A 21,941-nucleotide genomic window follows, 5' to 3' on the forward strand; every position below is an offset into this window, starting at 1 on the left:
CCTCTGGTCTCCCCGTTTGCAGGATTACGGGCCGGGGTTAAAGCAGTGCTTTGTCTGGAGGCAGAGCCCGTGTCGGCCCCGGTGCCGGCTGTGCTGGAGATGCCGATAAACAGGAGACAGCTGGGAGAAAGGCCAAAAAAATAACTAGAGGCTTGAGAGCGCGCTGGAGCGTGAACGACCCCAGGACTCAAGCTTTAACGAAGCAAATGAGAGCATTGCAGAGCAGCTTAATTACTGCCTAATGGGGAAGAGAAATCTGCTAGCGGGGCTCTCGGCGGCGATGCTGCTGGGGCTGGGGTAGAGGGGGGCAGCTGGGGGCAGCTCTCACACCTGAGGGAAGGGTGGCAAACCAGCACCCTGGGGAACCAAGGTGCCACCAGGTCCCCCCGCGGGGTGACCAGTCTCTGGCTAGTAATCGGTACTGGCAGCCCCAGTTTGGCCCCAACTTTGCCCAGTTCCCCCTCCCCTTCAAAGCGTTCGACCCTTCCTTGCCTTTTCCATCACCCAGGCTGCAGGCGGCCAGCGCCGGCTCTGCTCCACGCTCCCAGCACCCTCCCCAGCCAGCACAGACCTCCGCTCCGCCGCCGTCCTCGCCAGGAAGGAGGAGATCGAGCTGGTGAGTCCCGGCGGCCCCTGGCCGAGGCATGCGGGGGTCTGGGACCGGCTGCAGGGTGGGGGGCTTGCCCGAGGACCCTTTGGGGGGAGAAGCGATGCTGGGTGATGGGGGACGTGAATTTGGCTTTTTTGGGGTCACTGGGGAGAAACTCCTCCTGGTGATGGTGGTTGCAGGGGAAGGTGCTTGTGGGCAAGAAGGGGTTTGCAGGGGCTCAGGTGCTGTCAGGGGGTTCATGAACCAGCCCCAGGGGGAAAAATATCCCTAGGGGGGGCTACATGCTGCTGGCGGGGAGGTTTTGGGGTGCCCCATGCTGACCCTGTGCCACTCCCCTGCAGTCGTACCAGCAGTTCAGCCTGACCATCGCGGTGGTGGCCACAATGCTGCTGCAGAAGGAGCCCTCCATGGAGGCGGCGCTGGGGCTGGCGCTGAGGGCCAACCTCCGCCAAGGCCGGATCCATCACCTCCAGGAGCTGGAAGACTTCATCAACAGCTACGACTCGGCCACCCTCAGCCGCTGAAGGGGGGGACCCGGGCGAGCGGATGGACACCCTCTCTCACCAGCTGGGGTTGGGGGGGTGATGGGGGGCCGTGCCGGTGCATCGGGGTGCTCGTGATGGTGGTGAGCTCTTGGGTCAAGGTGGTATGGACATGTTGGCACAGCGTCACCATCTCTCTTGGAGATGGAGGAGGAGGGGGGGGCTGCTTAGTTTTAGCCCTGCCAAGACCTGTATGCGCAGCAAAAGGGGGAGCTGGTTTTACTGGAGGGTGGTGGGAGGGAGAACGGCTGCGGGGAGCTCCCCTCCACCCCAGCTCCTCACTCCATTCCTGGTTCACAGGGATGTGCCCCGAAACCCCAGGGGTTGTTCTTGGTTTTAAATCTAAAAATAAAAAAGCTGTGATCTTTGCAGCCCTTGCTCTGCTGTCATTCTGGTCCTGCTCTCCTGGAGCCAGTGAGGGAGGGGTCCCGCAGTGACCCCACCGTGGGGGACCCCCGGCTGTGGCAGAGGGCAGCCCCTGCCCCTGGGGAATCACACTCCTCTGGTGGCATGGTCAATGCCGGTGTGGGGTGGGGAGGAATGGGGCAGACGTGGTGGCTCTCCTGCGTTCAGATTTCAGCCGAATTTTATTGGAGCATCGTCATCGGCAGCAGTAGAGCTGCCCCCCTGGTCCCCTCCCCGCGGTGGCAGCAGGACACGGTGCCACCAGGGATGGAGAGCATCTGGCAGTGGCGCTCATCCTTCAAGGAGGTGTCCCAGGGAAGGAACCGACCCTGGCAGCCAGCACCCCTCCTGTCCCCGTGGGTCCGCAGCAGCAGCCCCGCAGCGGGACGATGCAGGCAGCAGCCCTTGTCTTAAGCACCCGGCCGCCCTCCCCTGCGTGCGGCTGCTCTCCGGGGCTGCCGCCTTGTCTGAGATGGGAGCCCTGGTGCCGGCTGCCGGCTCTCTGCTCCCTACCTGCTTTACCTGTTCCTAATTGCGAAAGAGGCCGGCAGGAATTGCAGGCTGTGCTTTGCCAGCAGCTACCGGGGGGGCGGGGGGGGAAAAGATCCCAGAGACTTCTCCCCACCAGCCTTGGGCTGCGTCCAAAATGCACTTGGAATGTGTTGAGACCATGGCAGGGGCTGGCAGGATGGCAGTGCCGGTCGAGGACCCCCCAGTCCCCGCTGCTAGGACACGCTGCAGTGCCTGCTGCTGCCCTGTGGCTTTGCCGTCCTGCCCCCGGCCCTCCCCAGGGGCTCCCTGCCCAGGGAACTCATCCCGGGCTTGGGGATGGGCTTCCCGAAGAAGAAACCGTCTTCCTCCGAGTCTGAGTCCGAAGATGAAGAGCAAGTGGGACACCAGGAGTCATCCTCCTCCGTGATGTCCTGCAGGTCGATGTCCTCCGGCCGTGGGCTGCATCGGGCAGGGGATGTGCCCGCTCGGAAGCGTGGGTTTCCATTGCCTGCAGGTGTTCGGGGCTCAGGGCCCCCCGAAACCAGGTGGCCCAAGGCTCCAGGCTCGTTGGGACCCTCTGTGCTGGGCTGGGGGGCGGAGGGGTGGCTGGCTGGTGGTCCCAGCATCCCTGTGTACACAGCATCCCTGCTCCGCTCCTTAGCAGCTGCTCCACGGTCCTCCAGGCTCCTGAATGCAGGATGCACAGGGGCCTGATCCAAAAAAGCCTCTGGAAGAAGGAAAGCAAGGATGGGTGAGGAAGGGGAAGGCTGAGCCTGCCCTGCCACAGCCCCTCATGCAGCAAGGGCTGCCTCGGGATGCAACGGAGCCAGCGCTGGCCCTCCTGCGGGAGGCTGGAGCTCATCCCGGCTGCTCCAGCCCTGGGTTGGGCTGCACCCATGCAACATACCCCATAAAGTACCCAGGGGCTGAGCAGAGCCTGGTTTTGCTCCCACTCCCCTCCCACCATGTCGCAAGCGGAGCAGTAGGATCCCTACCTGCCCCTTCCACCCGCTGCCTGCAGCCCCCGGCTGCCGAGGTGCTGCCCGTCCCCGGTGCGGTCCTGCCGGCGGGGCCAGCTCGGGAGAGGGACGTCGAGTCGGGGGACGGAGCCGAGGCGAAAGCCGAGTCGGAGGAGTCGGAGGTGGTGGAGGATGCATCCCAGCCCAGGCTGCAGGTCTCGGAGCAGAAGAGCCGGCCGCGGCTGGAGGTGAGGGGCTGCCCGCGCAGCGGCTTTCGGCAGAGGCTGCAGCAGAAGCAGGCGGCTCGGGCATGCCAGTGGAGGCCTTGGTGGGTGGCCTCCTCGCTGTCGGCACCTGAAGGGCAACCACGGGTGAGGGGGAGGCTCTTCCCGCGGCCGTGTGCCAAAACCCGTCCTCCGCGCCGAAGCCGCAGGGCTCTGGCTCTGCAGCCCTCCCAGCCCACGTCCTGCCTGCCTGGGCAGGGAAGCCCCACTGCACCCTGCCCGGGGTGGGGTGGGGTGGGGTGGGGATGGGGGCCGTACCGATGGGGTCCCCGCAGGCCTGGCACGGCTCGGCGAAGAGGCTCTCGAAGCAGGGGGGCAGCAGGGCCGGCCGCTCTTCATCACGTAGCGCTGCCCGCGCAGGGGCACGTCGCACTCCAGGCAGCAAAAGTGCTCCAGGTGCCAGCGCCGGCCCTCCGCCTCGATGCACTCCTCCATGAAGATCAGCTGGAGGGGGGGGGAAACAACCCATCCTCTAAGCACCCAGCTAGAAAACCCGTAGCCCAGAGGATGCTTTGCTGTGCTGAGGAGAGAGAGGAGGAGCCCCTGTGCCTCGGCACGGGCATGGGGTTCTCTGCAAGGCTCAGGAAGGAACCCTTCCTCCTGTCCACCAGCGGCTCTTTGCTGCGTTTGCAGCCCCTGGCCAAGCTCAGGAGTTTTTAACAACAGCAAAAGGGAGGTAAAAGCCTCTCCCCTGCCCGGCACCCACCTGGTCGCAGGAGGGACAGCGGGGTCGGAAGAGCTCGGCGTGGTGCCGGCCGCAGTAGATCCTCCCATCCTGCTGGAAGTAGATGAGGTCGACCAGGGGCTGGTGGCAGAAGTGGCAGGAGAAGCAGGACGGGTGCCAGAAGTGGTCCCCCAGCCGAGATGCTGAAATCCCCAGGTCCCCTTTGTTCAGCCTCCTGCCGCACTGCAAGGCAGAGGGACGCGGGGTTTGGGGCCTGGTTGGTTTTGGGGATGGGTCCCCGCTGGGGAATGGGTGCTGCCCGCTGCTGGGGGTGGGATGCCTCACCTTCTTGCAGGGACAGCCATGGCAGGGACCCGGCACGGGACATGCCAGCCCCTGCCCCAGGGCCTCCCGTCTCCGTCGGGCACTGAAAGCTCGTAGCTGCCTCCTCTCCTCCTCCGTGAGGTCAGGGCAGTACCGCTCCTGCACGGGGAGGCGGAGGTGAGGGGATGCATGGTGGGTGAAGCCCGGGGTGGGCAGCACCCAACAAACATGTGTCTTACATCGCAGTCCTGAGGAGGCAGCTGCTGCAGGAGGGCTCTGGCGCGGAGCCGGATCCTGTCGGCGGGAGAGGCAGGCTGCGGCGAGCAGGTGCCGAAGCAGAGCGAGACCTTGGGATGTCACACGGGAAAGAGAAACACAAGCAGATTTTTAGGGGGATTAAGCTGCGTTGCTCGAGGTTGCTAAAACATGTGTTTCATCCCGGGGCTGGGGGTGCTCTGCTGCAGGTACCACCCATGGATGGCACCTGCAGGGCTGGGGGAGAGCAGGGAGCAAAAGGAGCCCTGGGAGAGCTGGGGTGCTGCCCACCTCGGGGGGCGCGGGGTCCGCGGGGGGCTCCAGGTACTCTTCCAGGGCACAGCCGGAGTCGCTGTCGGATGAGGCCGGTGGGAGGCCAGTGGTGATGCCGCAGGGGGGAGGCTCGTCTCGCTGGGGCCATGCGGGGCTCGGCAGGGACATGAGCTGGGGAGAGAGGATCAGAGCTGGTGAGACCCTCGGCGAGGTGGGGAGCAGGGGTCCATCCCCAGGACACGTATCATCCTGCCTGCCCAGCGTGGACCTGTCTCCATGTGGCAGCAGGACGAGCAGCCCCTCATCCTGGGGAGGGACCCCAGGGCAGGTCCAGCCGGGATGATGCTCAGCACCACCACGACCTCGAGACCCTTGGCTGAACCACTGCAGAAGTCCAAGGGCTTTTGGGGGCTGTTCCTTTCTCTGCAGGGGTTATAAGCAAACTCACACCAAGGGCATGGGTGCTCAGCAGGGCTGGGGCTTTGTCTGCCAAGCAGGAGGCGCTGACAGGATGGTGAGGGGTTGAAGCCAGGCAGTGAAGACCCTGGGTGTCCGTGCTCAAGCTCAAATAGGTTTTGGGAAACGGCACCGGCTGTTTGCTCACCCACAGCAGATTTTCCCCGGCTGCCACCAGTCCTTCGCTGGCACAGCTAATCCCTGGTCTAGTGGCCTGTTCCTGCGTGGGGCAGTGGGAGGAGACCGAGGTCTAGCCCAATTCAGTGGAAAATAATTTATTCCCCTCAGGCTGTTATTGTTCTGCCCCGAGCGGCTGTTCCTGCCTGGGCGGCCGGCTCGCCCAGCCACCACCGGCTCGCCCAGCCGCCACCACCTCGCCTGGCTAATGGTTACGCAGTGGAAACCAGTCTGGTCCCATCCCCTCCTCCCCACGCGGCGCTTTTCACTGCTCGCTTCCTTCCTGGCTTGGCTTTCCAAAACAAAGGCGAGATGGTGATGCGGTGGCTCCTGGGGCTCCCTGGACACCGGCCCAGAGCCTGACACCCTCTGCCCATGCTTCCTGCCCCGGCATGGGGAGCGAGGGTGGGATGCAGGTAGGATGGAGCTGAGCCGCTGCTCCGGGGGCAAGTCCTGGTGCTGTGACCGAACGGCCCCAGGGCACCCCTGGATTCACCCTGTGCAATGCCCACCGTGGATTGATCAACTTGCTCTGGAAGTGTTTTGTACAGCAAGAGGCTTGGCACAGGCTCAGGCTAAGGGCTGAGGGGTGGTGACCCCCGGGCGTGCATCTAGGTCCTCCTGCATCACTGCCACCATGAGGACCAGTTCACTCCTCCGCACTGGGATGGTACTTCTGCACGTCTGGTTTATCCCCCCCTGCCCGTGCTGTCAGGGCCATCCTGGCCAGCACCAGCAGCTGCATCCCCACTGCTCCCACTAAACAGCTTCAACACCCCCGGCGCAGCCCCTGCTCCCAGTACGCTCCCTCCACTGCAGTTGCCCCTTCCTATGTAGCATCTTGGGGTGCTGGGATGTTGCACCCAAACGTGGGCAGCTCTGGAGCTGGGAGCCAGTGGGATCAGCCCAAGCAGCTCAGGTTTCCCTGCCATGCACCTGGGTCAATGATTAACGCTGCAGGTTGGCTAATCAGTGGGCTAAAACAAAAGGGCTGCTTGCTCTTTCCTGGGGTTTGGGGTCTGCCAGCCCTGGGGTTAGCCCAGAAAGCCTGCAGGGCTGGTTGCATGGTGCTATTCAAAGCTGTGCTCAGCTCTGGAAGGGATATGGATGAAATAATCTGACTCAACTCTGTGTATATGCAGCCCAAAGAGAGCCCTGGCCTTGCTGACTTGGTGAAGGACCACTGTACCACTGCTGATGTTGGGCCAGTAAACAGCCTTGGCTCTACAGCTGGGCAGGAGGATTGCGTGTGTCCCTGGGGATGCTGAATGGGGACCTCCGGGGGCTCGGTGTCTGGCCCCAGCTCTGCCGCTGCCTTGTTTGGGTAACACGTGTCTCTGCTTTTCCCTCCCCATGGGAGGCGGATGGCAGTCCTGGGCTGTGCTTGGCTTATTAAGCCTCCAAGCTGCATTTGTCTAATCTGTTGGGGCTTTGCTGTAATTAGACCCCTCTGATGCTCCGTGGACTCAGCAGAGCTGGTGGTCCCTGCGTGGCCCCAGCCCTGTGGCAGGGCACACAGGGCAGCTCGTCCCAGGGCTGTCAGCAGGGAGCCCAGTGGGGTGATGCTGGGGGAGAGCAGAGAGGGCAGGGCTCCTGGCTGCTGTGAATCCATGGGGCTGTTCTGGAGAGCCCAGCCCGGTTTGATGTGATTACACTGGCTGGCAGCCGTCTGGGCTGTAGACAAGTCCCTGTAATTAGCCCCAGACGGTGACAGTGGTATGTGCCTCCCATGCTAAGGAGCCAAGCAGCCCCAACAGGTCTGTCTCCTCTGTTCCCCATCCCTGTCCCCTCTTCCTTCCTGCCCTCCCTTGCTGCCTCCAGGCAGTCCTGCTATTGCTCTTGCCTGCTGGCCTGCCAAGGGGATACAGGGATGCTCCCTGTCTCCCCCTGCCCTCAAAAACAGGGACAGAAGAGCCTGGACCAGGCATCAGGGGGGAGATGGCAGGAGGCGCTTTGGGGAGCTGCTCCTCCCTGCCAGCGCAGACCCGAGCGCTGGAGGTACGTCCCCCCAGAAGGGATGTGCGAGGGACCAGTTGGGCAGGCTGAGTGCCACTGGCTGTCATTTGCCTTTGCTTTAAAAGCCTCTCGTCCTGCCTGTGGAAGCTCCTCCAGACTCTGATTGCTCAGCTCCCTTGTGCTCTCCAAAGGATGGGCAACGTCCCCGCGGTGCTCCCCTGCCTGCTCGCAGCCTTTCGGTGTTAGCAGGGCTGCAAACGGCTGTCCAGGCTCCAGTCCTGGTGCTGGCACCGCCTGGCTCAGTGGCCCTGCAGGATTCCCCTTCCTGCTCCGAGCACGTTCCCCACAGTAGCTACAGCCCTTTGCGAAGCAGTTGCAGCTCCCTGGGTACAAGAGGCTAAAATTCATGGGAATATTAATCTTATTTGGCTCCCCAGGAGCAGCCTCCGTCTCCAGCTGGCTGTGGGAGCGTGTGCGGGCTCCCAGCCCTCTCCTGCCAAGGTCACACATTAACTTGCAGTGCAGCCACCCCGGCCCATTCGCATTCAGCACAGGCTCCCTGTTCCCAGCACGGCCAGGGGCTGAGCTGCATCTCTGCCACAGCCTTTGGTTTTCTAAAATCACCTCTCCATCTTAAAAGAGCCACTTTCAGACCCCTCTAGCCTATTTTTCAGAAGCACCAAACACTCCCCAGCTCCACAACCCGAGGAAACACAACAGCTCGCCATCACCAAAAAGACCAGATCCCCTTTCAAGCACCCAAAAGCACTGGCAGCTTTCAGAGGCATCGCTCTGTGCTCACCACCTCACCCACAGGATAACCTGTTTTTGCTTGAGCTCCTGTCAACACAGCTGCAATGAAGGTACGTGGAAATAAAGATGCAGAGCAATAAAGATGCATCTCTTCTGGGCCGAGATAAGCTGAGGTCTGGCAAGGCGAGCCGGAGCAGCTAGTCCTGCAATGCAGCCCAAGCCAGGCTGCCCGAGCTGGAGCCTGTCTCACGAAGAAGCCCGCGGTGGCTTTTGGACCTGCAATGGCACGAGGTGGAGCAATGCTTGGGTGCCGCTGGCTGGGCACAGCAGTCTCAGGGGCCAGCAGTGTGGAGGGACAGGGTCAGCGCAGCCCCCCAAATGATGGGGGGGGTCTCAGCATCCTGCTCCGCCGTACACCACCATGTCCTCCACGTTATCGGAGGGGACAGTGGCCAACGCCATGGCCTGTGTGCTTGCCGGGGATGTGCCAGTGCTGCACAGGGCTTTTCTTAGTGTGTTTTCTGGCCGGCTGCCCTGGCTCGGCGGGGAGCAGTAACCCATTAACTCGCCATAACTCAGTCATTTGTACGTCTGCGGGTACGAACCGAGACCCGCCACCCCACCTCTCCCCCGCGGCCACTGGATTTCATCCCGGCACGTCGGTGTGCGATGGGGCCCAGCCGCCTCTGGTGAAAAGCTCCGTCGCCAACCCCAAAACATCCCATTCCCGCCAAATCCCAGGTGGAGGAGGGATGGTGGAGCCAACACCCCTTCCCGGAGACCCTTGTCGGCCAGGGGAGCCGGGCAGCCCTGCCAGCCCTGCCAGCCCCGTGCCCGCGCACCTGCCTGCTCCGGGACGTGGAGGTGGCTGCACAGCCCGGGATGGCGGAGCCTGGCACGATGGAGCAGACGCCGTCTCCTGCTCTCCGGAGACATTTTCCCGAAAACAAAGACCGTGGGGGCAGCGATACCATTCTTCTCCCCCCATTTATTTGTCCCAGAGAAGAACAGCCAAAAAACCCTCCCTCTCCCCTCGTTCACCTCCCCTTCCCCTTGCAACAATTCCCGGACGGGGACTCTCCCGCTACCCCCCCGCCTCCCAAGCGCCTTCTCCCCCAGCTCCAGCTCAACACGTAGCTAGGAGAATCGACCCCGGGAAACCTTTCCAGCCTCACCTACCTGCCCTTTCCCCGCGCCCCGGTACCGGGGCTCCGCCGCTCCGGGCTCCGCCGGCCGCTCCTCCTGCCCGGCTCCGGCCGCCGCCGTCCCGCCCTGCTCCGGAGGAGGCGAGGGAATGGAGGCTGAGCAGGGAAAACTTTGCAAAGCGAAAGGAAAACATCCAAGCTCAGTCAGGGAAACAATTTTTTTTTTTTTCCCCTCTCTCTCTCGCTTTTTTTTTTTTTTTTTTTTTTTAATCTGCCTGCCCAGGAAACTGGATCTGTGTCAGCCGGGGTCCTAATTACAGGCTTTTTAGCCTAAACCTACAGAGGCAGCCAATGGCAGGGAATCGCAGCGGCAGGCAGGGAGGGGAAGAGCAAAGGATGGCGGGGGGGGGGGGGGGGATGGATGTACATTAACCCTACAGGGGAAAGAGCTCTAGATGACATCTGTTTTTCTCGCTACCTCTCATTTTCCGAGCGTCCGCGCCCTTCCCTCCATCTGCGGCTCAGTTCACCCCAGGTTGCCGTTTTGATGACTTTTATGATCCGCGTGGTGATTTATTTCCCTACCTAGATCAGAAAGAGTTGAAGCTTCATGAAAGAGGGGAAGTGTCATTACACCCCAATTTAGAGGTGGAGAAACTTTGGCTGGGCTCTCACAAAGGAGTTAGCCAGAGGCAACTCAGGATGTCCTAGTTTTCGCAAGCCCTGAACACCGGAGAGTCGCCTAAAAGCCATTTAGACCAGCTTCGGCTGCAGCAATTGCACTCGGGCAAGAGTCAGGGTAAAATTTATCAGAGTTTCTGACGCAAGGCAGAGCGTCTTTGTTGTATTTCTGTGTATTTCTCACATGCCATAAGATTTTCCTGCCTGCTGATGTAACTTTGGGGATGGGCACAGACACAGCATCCCCCCAAAACCCCACGTCTGCAGGGACTGGACCAGACCTCTGCCACCCGCGTGGTCCGAGCACCTTGGTCTTGTTTTGGGGCTCCGTTGGGAGCCCGGGGGGTGCAGGCAGCTCGTGCGTAATGTAGGGCTCTGGGACCAGGGTCGGGACTGCAATCTAAATCTGTAGTGATGGTAATTTGGCAAAGGAGGTGGCCAGGCTCCACAGCAAGCCAGTGGCACTGCTGGGAGAGGCCGTGCAGGGCGGTGTTGGTGCATGGATTATTGCACTGCTCACTGGTGGTTTATATCTCTGCAAAATCACCTGGGCAGGGAAAGAAGCAGGAGGAAAAGGAGAAGGGGCAGGCGAGCATCTCCGCAGGCTGCTGCTCTCTGCTTCCCCGTGTAGGGGTCCCACTGGGGCTGTCGAACCAGCGCTGCAATTCCCCAGGGACCCTTTAAGGTCTCAGATATGCACCGGGGAAGTTAATCCGCTGTTTGGCTTTGGTGGGAGGTTGGTCTCCACAGCTTTATCTCGACCCATTTGCTGCTATGGACTTTGTACCACCGGGGGGGGTGGTGGGCCCCCCCCTCCTCCCCGCTGCCAGCTCCCAGCCCGAGCTGCAAAGCGGCTGCTGCCTGCGCTCCGCACGCCCACCATCCCTCTACACGGTGGAAAGATTAATGGGCAAAGTCCTCGTTAGGAGACCAGCCGGGCACAGGGACTCGGACTCAACAGATGGGTCACTCGAGGCTTTCCGGGGTGGGACCAGCCGCCGCTCCACTGAAGCCACCACCCTGGAAACGCCACGAGGTTCCCCATGGGCACCGGGCAAGCATGCACCTGCGACACGGCACGTGTGACGGGCAGGACGCCGGCCCGACGGGCTTCCCTGCTGCCAAAGCATCGTGGCGTGACCGGCGTGCGGCCGGCAGCATCCCCGCAGAAAAGGCAGGGCTGCAGAAGCGTGGCTTGGTGACTCGGTGCTGGAGCAGACCGGGAGGGCTCACATGTCGCGGCTGATGTCCGATGGCTCCGTGCCCTAACAGCGCGGGTGGGATTGTAATTGCAAAGCGGTTGCAATTGTAAAAATGGCAAGTGTAAAAATCACAATTATAAAATCTGCAGCCCAGCCTAACTCTCCCCACGGCCTCCTTGTTGTCCTGTGTGCAGGGCAGCTCCCTCGTGTCTGCCCTGAACCCTCCCGGAGACCCCGCACGTTCCCGGCCGGGAAGCCATGCCTCGTCCGAGGCCAAACGCCAGCCGCGGGCGTTATTTAGCACATCACATCAGGAGTGCTGGGGCTGACTCAGGGCCCCGTGCAGCCCGACCACGAGCAATCGGGTGCCCGTCAAGGTGGTCTGGGGGTGCAGCCGCCTGCAGCACCCCAGCACTGAGCCACCATTGACTGTGCTGTTTTAGTGCTCTGATACTGGTGGAACTGGGGTGGGCAGTGCACAGGGATGCTGTGAATGGGGGCGGCTGGTTGCAGAGCGCACCCCCCAGCACCCCCTCCTGCCACAGACTCCCCCAATCCCCTTTCGCTGACCCCCCTAGAACATCCCCTCACCCCAGACCCCCCAAATTCCCCTCCACTGACCCCCCCAGCACCCCCTCCTGCCGCAGACCCCCTCAATCCCCTTTCATTGACCCCCCTAGAGCATCCCCTCACCTCAGACCCCCCAAATCCCCTCCACTGACCCCCCCAGCACCTCCTCCTGCCTCAGGCGCCCCCAATCCCCCTCCACTGACCCCCCCAGCAACCCCTGCCCCAGACCTCTCCCCAATCCCCCTCCACTGATACCCCAGACCCCTCCAATCCCCCTCCACTGACCCCCCCATAAAGCCTCCTGCCTCTCTGCCCCCCTCAGCCCCTTACTGGCCCAGGACCCCCGTCCCCAGCCCCCCCGCTGCCCCCCGGACCCGCTCATCGCACCCCCCTATCCCCCCAGACCCCTGCCCTTGGCCCCGCCTCTCGCCGTGACCACGCCCCCTCCCTGACCCCGCCCCCGCGGCCGTGGTGCCGCGGACCCAGCGCGCCCCCTGGCGGCCGCGCGCCTGCCCGTCCGGGTCCTCCCAGCCCGAGACGCTCTAGGCGGCGGTCGGTGGACTCGCTGCTCCCGGCGGGCCCGGTCCGGGCTGGGGGGACGCGGCGCTGGCGGGGCCCGACCCGCACCCGGTCCCCGAGCCCGAGCCCGGACCCGGCGGGCCGGGCAGGGGGCGGGCCGGGCCGGGGGCCGGGCGGCAGCGGGGGCCCGGGCCTCAGCTCCCGGACGGCGGAGCCGGGCAGCGCCTCAGGTACCGACCCGCGCCCGGGCCTTCCCTCGGCACCGGCACCGCGCCTCGGCCCGGGGCCGCCCGCGTTGTCCTCTGCCTCCCTTCCGATCCCTTGCCTCCCTGTCCCCCGTCCCCGTCGTGCCCCGCGGTGTCCCCTCGCACCCCTCCGCACTCCCGAGCCGCCCCCTTGCACCCTCTTCCCCGTTACCCCCGGGGCTCGCCCCTTCCTCATGCCCCCCCGTCCCCACGGGCTATGCAGGCCCCTTCCTCCTTCCTCCAGCTCCTTCCTCCTCCCTCCAGCCTCTTCTCCTTGCCAGCGGCCCCTCTTGCCCCTAGAGGTGCCCCCCTGCAGCCCTTCTCCCCCCTCCCATGCTGGTGGGGGGGAGGTTGCTGCGTGTCACGAGTGGGTTGGTGTGGGGCCATGTGCATTTCCACACGAGGTATCGCTGTGGCCCTCCGCAGGGCCGTCACGGTGGGTCTCGGTGGTGCTGGGGTGCCCTGGTCCTTTGGGGTTACGTGGACCCTCTTTTGCAGTCCTGGGTTTAAGAGAATCGCTTGGAGGAGGGCAAAGGCGTGAGGGGTCTTCTGTGGGTGGGGGGGTACGGACGGAGCCTCCGTAGGAGCAGAGGGTTTGGGAGGAGAGCAAACGACCCGGCTGCGAAATCGGGAGAGGTGAGCTCTGGTCTGGAGGCTGGGCCAAGGAGGGCTGCGAAGGTTTGCGGAGGATTTAGGTTTGGGTCCTGGGAGGTGGGGAGACTGGAGGGGAGGATGGGGCTGCTGGTCTTAGGGGGCACGTGCTTTGGCTCACAGGGAAGTGTATCGTACTGTTAGAGTGTTTGGTTCGACTGGTTAAGGCTCTGAACTGGCAAACAGCCGTTGGAAAGGTGCGTGTCGAAAGCACTGAGCAAGAGGCGGGAGTCTTGAGAGTCTCGGTGTCTGCGTGAAAGGGATGCCACTAAAATATTCAACAATGAGGAGTAGTGGGAAGCGCCAAGGGAGTATTCAGGGATCTCACAATGTTTTTTTTTCTCGTTTGTTCAGTTCTGACCATAATAACTGTTCAGGATAGGCGACAGCACTTCAACCTAACCCCCTCGCAGGTTAGACAGCTGCGGGTGGAGGGAGCACCAGAGGGAGAGAGGAATAAAGAAGAAAGAGGGGGCAAAGGTAACATGTTTTCTACAAGACTTTTTTTTTTTTTTTAACTGAGGGAATTGATGAGGTGGGAGGGCAGAGACAGTAGAGGACAAGGCCCCTAGTGACCAGATTAGATGAAGCGGAGAGGGATCTGTTGCTAAGTTATTGATCAAAGCCTGTAAGGTCAGTGGGGAGTAAATCCATACTGAGTCTAGAAAAACAGATAGGATGGCTTGAGCAGGATGCGGTGTTGAACAGGGAGCGTGTGGCGTTATTACTGTTAGGGGTGACGGGTATGTGCGGGAGGGCAGGTGGCAGCCGGCTTGATTTGTGCCTGAGCTCCTTCAGCTTGCTCAAAAGGAAGCATTCCTCTTCTGGGGAACTTTGCAGGGTTAGGACATGGTAGGGAATTCTTCAGGGGCCAAAGCTAAGGCATGGCATTGCAGTGGAAGGTGATTTAGGTTCTGTTTTGATGTAAAAAATGAAATGGGACCCCTTGGTCAGCTCACTGCTGGCTCTTCCATCTCCCTCTGCACCGCTCTGCACCGGGAGGGAGCCTGAGGGCAGCTGTGCAATGGGTTTTGCACGGAGATGCAACTCCGTGATTCATTGTTTAATTTGGAGTGACTGTTGAGGCAGATTCTGGCATGGCAGAGTGAGAGGTTTCCAATAGCCTTTTCATTTTATTTACTGCTCTAGTGCCAGGCTGGTTATCCATATGGCTTTATTCTCTCACGCCTCAGATGGAGAGATCGTTAGCTGTTCTCGCCAAATAAAACATGGCATCCTCTCGTGTTACCTGCTGCTGAATCTCCTGCCCTAGAGTGGATGTGGCGTCCTTTAAGTTTGTGTCAGAGAGAGCAGTATTTCTCACTACTAGTGCGTGCAGCTCCTGCCGGCTTGATACTTGCGCTTGCTGACTGTTGTCAGATAGCGGAGTTTTTGTGTTTTCTGGCCCTTGTTACTTTTCATAGTCCAAAGTAGAACAGTAGAACTGTTGTGTTCACTTGCTTTCAAGACTGCTGGTTCTCTGACCCTTAAGGACCTTCCATTGAGTGAAGGTATCTTCACATTCCGAAGCAGCAGATGCGTGTGATTCCTCGTATCCTCACCGCCCTCAGCCATTCAGTATTACTATTGTGTTTTATTTGCACTACAGTAGCTCTGATAAACCCTACTCCATCCAAAGCCAAGAAGTAAAATATCTCTTATTTTTAGCTTTTTTTAGCTGTAGACTGTATATTTTTTCAGAAATTACAGGAGTGGTCTGTGCAGAATTATCTTCTATATTCATATAAACGCAGGTAGTTAATTTAAAAAAAAAGTGCACTTGCCTTCCTTGTGATATTTGAAGGGAACTTCAGTCACACACCCCCCCCACTTTTTAATCTTCTCTCTTTTTTTAAATTTGTTTAATTGTATTCTCCTTGTCAGGTGGAAGATGGGACCGTTTCCCTTGTGCTTTAGGTGACTCTGAAACCTGGTTACCATGAAGTCCCGAAGGAGATAGAGGGACAGCAGTGGGAATTTCTTCTCACTCCTCCAAAAAAATCCAACAGTTGCCTAATGGTGAGAAAGCTGTCATTTTTAATTATCCTTATATTGTACAGTGTCCATTAATCGAGGAACACATTGAAGAGTTTGAGATCCAAACCCACTGGGCCACGTGCAGGGGGATCGAGGAGGATACAGGCTGTAAATGCTGTGTATTTGGAGAGGGTGGGAGGAGTTGGTTTGAAAACATGTTTGTCCTCTCCCCAGGGATTACCTCTTATGCTGACGTCATGGGGAGCTGCTGCAGTTGTCTGTGCAGAGACAGCATCCCAGACAACCATCCCACCAAATTTAAGGTAAGTATTGCACCTTCATCCCCATCAGAGAGTCTGTGACAGCACTGACTACTAGCAAAGCCCAGCATGGGTTGAACTCCAGCATGAGAGGAAAGAAAACCTCTGCTCTTGCAGAGAAGTCTTTCACTTGGTAAGATCTGCAAATATGTTACTGTTTTGGTTTGGGTTTTTTTTTTTCCTTTCTTTAAGCAACCTCTGCTGCAATTATGTTTGTATTTGCAGTAGAAATTGCTTCTGTGCTGAGATTCAGCCTGAGCTGGGAAATGGGGAACTGGAGAGAAACCTTTTATTGCTCAGGGCTGTGTTCCAGTGTCTATGCTGAGACACATCAGCTGAGCTGCCAAGCGCACAGTCTCCAGGGCTGCCGGCTTGGCGCCTTCTGCCAGCAATGAATTCATGCTCTCAGCTGAGAAAAAGGCATCTGAGTAAATGAAGGGGGAATCCACGGGAATTACAGTATCTTCATGGGTGGGCATTTTTGATACCGAATGCACTGACTTTCCTGATGTGAGATCTGTGGCCTCTGCAGGTAACGAATGTGGACGATGAAGGTAACGAGCTGGGATCTGGGATTATGGAGCTGACACAGACGGAGCTCATCTTGCACACTCACAAACGAGATGCTGTCAGGTGGCCCTACCTCTGCTTGCGCCGCTATGGCTATGACTCCAACCTCTTCTCCTTTGAGAGCGGTCGTCGCTGCCAGACGGGGCAGGGTGAGTGTGGAGGTTCCTGGAGGAAGGAATGCTGAGATTTCTGTTCCCAGGCAGCCGGAGTGAGCTGATGCTTGTGTCTTCCCAAATTCCTGCATCTAACGAATCAACAGGTTCTTTTGCAGCCTCTGTTCCCACAGAATACCGGAGTGTGCACGCACATACAGTTAATGCTCCTGATTTAAACGTGAATGAGAACAACATTGTGGCTCAGGACCTGGGCGTAAATCTAATGGTCTCATTTTGCTAGTGCATTGGTGCTCATGAGGTAATCGGTGAAGCAGGCTCGAGCATCGGACAGGGCATATTTCAGGTCAGAGAGGATGTCGGTTACACGTCAGCTCTGTGCTTCGGTACCAACAATGCACAGCTGTGGTAGGAGGTGTTGCTGGACTTCTTTCCTTAGGAGCTAGAAAGTGCTTTTTGCAAGACCGGAGCTTTGTTAAGCATCTTTTAACTCCGGGGATGAAGCGAAAGGGCATCGCCTGCACCTTTTTGCAGGTCCCTCTTAGGATTCACTTATTCCACAGAGCTGCCAAATGCGCATCAGTAGCAATAGTTGTTCGAGCACAGTTTGGGTTTCTCGGTGCATTCTCTCTGCCTTGGTTAGTGCTAGTTCTACTTAATGCTTTGCATTTTGTGTCTGGCAGCACTTTGTAACGTAGAGGGAAAGGAGTTTTACGTTTTACTGATTTTATGCATGGAGATGCTGTGCATAGAGAAGGGAAGTGAGTCACCCAGGAGTACGTGCCAAGTCATCAGCAGCGCTGGGAATAGACTCCAATTTTACAATGGAGCCTGTTAGTTCCTTACCAGTCTGTCTCTCTTGCTTTTAAAGAGCTGAACATTTTCTTGGCATCTGCATCCCCGGGAAAAAAAAAGTTTGTTTCCTCATTCTATTAATGTGTTTGTAAACTCCTCCTTATCCAAAAGGACTCCGCATGACTGTTCAGTGTGTGTGTAAAGCACTGCGCAAATCTGTAGTGCCGTATGCTCCTTTTTAATATTTATGTAAGTGGGGTTTCCTCTCAGTCATGTGCTTATCAGTTGCCAGCGATGGGAAGTGCTTGTCTTTAGTTTCTGTTTTGCCTTTTGCAGGATGCAGATCATCTGCCCTGTGTGCGTTCTGGTTTTGTTTAGGTCCAGGTAGTGGTGATAAAGCAGAGCTGTTTGCTCTTCATAGATTGCAAAATTTTTAGCAGACACGTACTTACTCATCAGTCTTAAAGCAGACAGAAATGAGAGGGATGGCGTTGTGTTTTGATGAGTTTTCTCCCTTCCTTGTACGATTTTATTCTGCCTAGTTAATTTTATTTGGAGGACTCCATCCTGATGCTGCTCCCCACCTTATATAAGGCAGATATAGCTATTTTTTTGGCCAGAATTTTTAAAACCTTATTCTTCGGGGTAGCAGCTGTTGTTGCCATGCTGTTCTCGTTGCTATGGCTTTTGTGCGTGTGTGTGCGTGCCAGCGTGGGATTGGTTAGCTCTGCACACACCGGCTCTGGTTTGGGCTGCTCGTTTGGGGAGACACTGTTAAATTCCATACATTTTTGAAATACGAAGTTCTTGTCCCTCCCTCACGTGCACACTCCACAGGGCCCGGTTCAGCTTCCAGTAGTCACTGGATAGACTTTCCCCTGGTAATGAGAACGGGACTGCGTGCCAAGTGAGTTAAAATAGAAGATTAGAGATGAAACAAGACAGGTTTGCCTGTCCCTTTCACACCTCTGCTCTGATCATTGTAAGATAACTGGGGTGCTCACTATTTTTCTTGTAATAATGCACCATTTGGTCAGATGGCAGTCATGGCATTGTATTTCTGTTGATGCAATAATCCACCGAGTTGTTGGTTGTTTTCCTCTGGCTGTGGGTTGCAGGGGCTGATTGTGTTAAACACAGCAAAAGAAATCAGAATTGCATTGCCTGTTCGTTTAGAGCCGGGAATTACATACACTCCTGTTAAAGCAGGATCGCTTTCTTGCTTTTCTGACCCTCCTCTTTGTTACCGTGCAGGGATTTTTGCCTTCAAGTGTTCCAGAGCAGAGGAGATCTTTAATCTGCTTCAGGACCTGATGCAGTGTAACAGTATCAACGTAGTGGAAGAGCCTGTTGTCATCACCAGGAACAGTCACCCCACAGAGCGGGAGCTCTCCCGGACCCCCCAGGCACCCAACAGTAAGGCTTTTTCAGTGTCTGGGGAGAAGAAGGGGGGGAACACAGAGATGTGGGTGATGTCTGCAATTGCTCGTGTGAAACTGCCCTTTGCAGCCCATGGATCTCTCCCACGCGCTGCCTCGCTGCTGACCCAGATCTTTATGTCCACTTGCGCCCCATGCAGCATGTTTATTTTAAGGCCCCACTTGTCTGGGATGTGGTATGTTGTTTCTAAGGTAACGGCGACAAAAAGCCCTTCAAATAGTCAACCAAGTTGTTGCCCTTCGGTTGGTTTTCATCTGGACCGCTGCCAAGTGGCCTTTTTTAAGTAGCACCTACGAGGATCAGGTGGTTCCTAGAGGAAACCGCATCTGGAAGAATTTGAATTTGCTCAATTCCTGTCTCCATTAGGAGTGACTTAAATAGATTTAAACAAGAGGGCCTAGCCCTTTTATTTATACAAGGTACTTCATCATAGCGATCTTCCCCAGACAGGCTGATTCTGACTTACAAGGTGCAGTTAAGAGGCCAGCTTACTGTGAAAATGAAGTCAACTCTATTTTGTACCAAACCAATGCTCTAATGCTTATCTGTCTTGATTCTCTCCCAGGTCTGGGGTACACTGTCCCAGGATTTCCCAATGGATTTCACAGCTTCCCTGGAGAAACCCTATCATACTCCGCAGCCCGCCACCCCTCTGTGAGCAGCCTGAGGCATTCCTCTGTGGGTGAAGACTCTACTCATGCCCTTATTGGGCCTGACGAGCAGGTAAACCTGGATGTCCTAAACTCTGCTGTTTGCAAACAATGAACAAGCAGCTTGTTGTGCTAGCAGTCCTGTGCAATTCTAGGTTTCTCTTACTCCAGCAAAGCTCAGGGGATCCTCGTACCTTGTCATCCTTTTTTTCTCTTTTGCTTCATTTTGCTCTTGTAGACTTCTGCTCTCTGACACTTCACTACAACAGATGCCCTATCAAGGCTGACTGAGTTGGCTTCCTTGATCCACGAGTATTTGCGTGGCAATTATTTAACAGCAGCACTTAGCTTGTGAGCCCAAGTCACGTTGCCTTATCTGTCAGCTATCGCTGCAACCCCTAAACTGATGTGCAGATGCGTACCCAAGTTCAAACTCTTTTTATTTTTATTTTTGATGTTCGGGTCTTTGTTCTCAGTTTTAGAATTTAAGATTTTTACCTACAAAATCCAGCTTGTCTCAACCATTATCAGAGAAGCCTAGGTAGGCGTGAGTGCTGCAATATCACCAGTGTAAGCCGCTCAAGGAAATAGTTTACAAATGGCTTTGCTTTTTGTTCTGTGCCATATGCATCGAGCGTGAAGTAGATGATGTGTATCTTCTGCAGTTGGACTCCTTTTTGTCTCTCCTTCAACCTACAAATCCAGAAATGGCTTTTGTGTTTTGCTTCCTAGAATCTTTTCAACTTCTGAAATTCTTTCATCTCCTCCTGCTTCATCAGCCACCGACAAATTTCCCATTCCTGTTGGTTTCTCAGCTGCTGACAGCTGCTTTGCTCTTGTCTCTTCTCTTCTCCTTTCACTGTCCCTCTGCTTCTCTCCTTGCAGTCCCACACCTACGTCAACATGGCCAATGGTGATCAGGAGCTGAGGGGCCGACATTGTATGCACTCCTTGCCTGAAGTCCACCCTCCTTTCCCCCATAGGAACCGCAGCTGCTCCCTCGAAGACCGCAATCCCCAGGTCTTTCTGCAGCCAGGGGAGGTTAAGTTCATCTTAGGTCCCACGTCCAACTACAGACGCGTCTGTCGGCACCACCGGGAGTGTAGGACGCACTTCTGCCCCCCCAACAACAACAACAACGAGTGCGAGGAGGAGTGTCCTTCGCCCCAGTGCGTCTACGAGAACGTCAATGGCTTGCTGCCCCCCAGCACCTCCTCTCTCTGCCGAGGCGGGCGCTTGAAACTCACCCGGGAGGACGCGGGCTTACCCGGCTGCTCCCTTCGCAGAACGGCGTTGCTGCACTATGAGAACTTGCCGTCGCTGCCCCCGGTGTGGGAGTGCCAGCCGCTCCGGCGGGGCAAGGAGGACGCGGGCGCCGGGGATGTGCTGACGCCTTCCCCCAACGGCTACTCCGAGGCTGATGAAGAAGATCCCCTGCAGAACTACATGAACTCGGAGAACACGGCGCTGCACGGGGGCAGCGGCCAGCGGCGCAGCGGTTTCCTGCCAAAGCCTCGTCGCGGCTGCGTGCCCAGCGTCTTCAGCTTCGACTTCCCCCGGCCCTGTCCAGAGCAGCCGCGGCAACTCAACTACATCCAGGTGGAGCTGGAGGCTGAGCCGCGCAAGGGACATCAGAACCCACCGGTCCCCCGTGTCCCACCTCCTGCCACCCACGAAGCCCGCCGGACGGACTCCTACGCAGTCATTGACCTAAAAAAGACAGCGGCCATGTCCAGTTTGCAAAGGGCCCTGCCGAGAGATGATGGGACTTCGCGGAAAACTCGACATAACAGCACTGACCTGCCTCTGTAAGGGGGAACGCCAAGTGCAAGCACTGTGTCGTGGCTTCGGTACCTGCCCTTCAGTGTATTGCCCGGTGTGACTTCCATTCGCCATTGCCTTCTGCTTCCCTGTTTACCCCATACCTGGTGTCATGGGATGGCTCCTACAGCTGATGTTAAGGCTAGTCTATCTGTCCGTCTTCCCCTCTCCGTCTCTCCCATGTAGTTCGTTTTTAAAGCCTTGTGGGATTTTTGACGATGCCGTTTGAAGGTTAAATTTCTGGTGAGAGGGGCAGAAGGTGCCAGCAATAGTACCGGCACTGTGTGGATCCAGCCTGGAATCGGGTTAGCTCTGCTGATTGCCTGGCAGCTCCGTGAGCTGTGCCAACAGCCTGGCTGCAGAGGCAGGGTGGTAGCATGGTGGAGGCGTGTTTCCAAAAGCGAGTTGCTTTAGGAGCTCCACCGCAAATCAAGCCCGTTTCCCGTGGATTTCATGCCTTGCGACTCCAGGCGAGCTCTGCAGCCGGGCTGCTCCACAGTCGGTTTTTGCCTTGGGGTTTCGCTGATCCCTGATGACTTGGGAACTCATGCTGCGGTCTTTTCCCCCTCAGCTCTCTCTGTTCTCCTATTTTTTTGAAGCTCGTAGAAGCTTTTCATACTTCTGTCCCTTTCTCAGATTTGATTTAAATTGGGCAACTCTAGAAATTAGTAGAGAAGGATTGACAGCCATGGGCACAGACACTGTGATCACATAAACCTGATTTTCTGAAGAGACCCTGCTTTAAAAGAGGAGGGGAAGACCGCAACTATGAGAGAGTTTTGAGGTTTGGTATAGAAAACTTCAATTGTACCGTATCCTGTTTCGATTTTTAAGCGTTCTTTTTGGTGGCTGTTCAGAAGTGTTGTTGATATATTTATTTGTTTACTTATTTATTTATTAAATGTTCTTTTGCATCTCAGCGGTAATTGCCAAAACCGGTGCCGATATGAAACATGTACTCGCTGTGGCTCACGTCCTCTGTCTGGGGAACAGATCTCAGAAGATGTTGGTGGCTTTGCTGAGCTGCAGTTGGGGAAGAGAGCAGCTGTGAATCAAAAATTTTTTAACTGGGACTGACTGTCACAGGGTGGG

The 21,941-nt window shown here is 57.4% G+C and overlaps 2 protein-coding genes across 2 annotated transcripts; one reads left to right on the forward strand and one right to left on the reverse strand.

Annotated features, from left to right (window-relative positions):
- Positions 1 to 1,737: 1,737 nt before the first annotated feature.
- PRICKLE4 (prickle planar cell polarity protein 4) lies at positions 1,738 to 9,467 on the reverse strand. The gene is given in 9 exon segments (XM_050911465.1): positions 1,738 to 2,776; positions 3,045 to 3,362; positions 3,551 to 3,604; positions 3,607 to 3,736; positions 3,999 to 4,199; positions 4,302 to 4,439; positions 4,520 to 4,627; positions 4,827 to 4,979; positions 9,330 to 9,467. Coding segments are annotated over 8 exon segments (1,593 nt in total). The 5' UTR covers positions 4,977 to 4,979; positions 9,330 to 9,467; the 3' UTR covers positions 1,738 to 2,282.
- Positions 9,468 to 12,442: 2,975 nt separating this feature from the next.
- FRS3 (fibroblast growth factor receptor substrate 3) lies at positions 12,443 to 21,915 on the forward strand. The gene is made up of 8 exons (XM_050911410.1): positions 12,443 to 12,497; positions 13,518 to 13,643; positions 15,048 to 15,182; positions 15,375 to 15,463; positions 15,993 to 16,179; positions 18,193 to 18,354; positions 18,944 to 19,101; positions 19,914 to 21,915. Exons 4-8 carry the CDS (start codon positions 15,398 to 15,400, stop codon positions 20,838 to 20,840), a joined length of 1,500 nt encoding a protein of 499 aa, XP_050767367.1. The 5' UTR covers positions 12,443 to 12,497; positions 13,518 to 13,643; positions 15,048 to 15,182; positions 15,375 to 15,397; the 3' UTR covers positions 20,841 to 21,915.
- The last annotated feature ends 26 nt before the right edge of the window (positions 21,916 to 21,941 follow it).

The sequence above is a fragment of the Gymnogyps californianus genome, chromosome 27, assembly GCF_018139145.2.
Source record: "Gymnogyps californianus isolate 813 chromosome 27, ASM1813914v2, whole genome shotgun sequence".
In the NCBI taxonomy this organism is placed as follows: domain Eukaryota; kingdom Metazoa; phylum Chordata; class Aves; order Accipitriformes; family Cathartidae; genus Gymnogyps; species Gymnogyps californianus.

What these genes read in the sequence shown, in the direction of transcription:
- FRS3 (XM_050911410.1), top strand. Translation starts at nt 15,398, where the DNA reads ATGGGGAGCTGCTGCAGTTGTCTGTGCAGAGACAGCATCCCAGACAAC. An exon ending in GACCCCCCAGGCACCCAACA is followed by an intron (nt 18,355 to 18,943) that starts GTAAGGCTTTTT and finishes ATTCTCTCCCAG; the next exon opens with GTCTGGGGTACACTGTCCCA. An exon ending in TTATTGGGCCTGACGAGCAG is followed by an intron (nt 19,102 to 19,913) that starts GTAAACCTGGAT and finishes CTCTCCTTGCAG; the next exon opens with TCCCACACCTACGTCAACAT.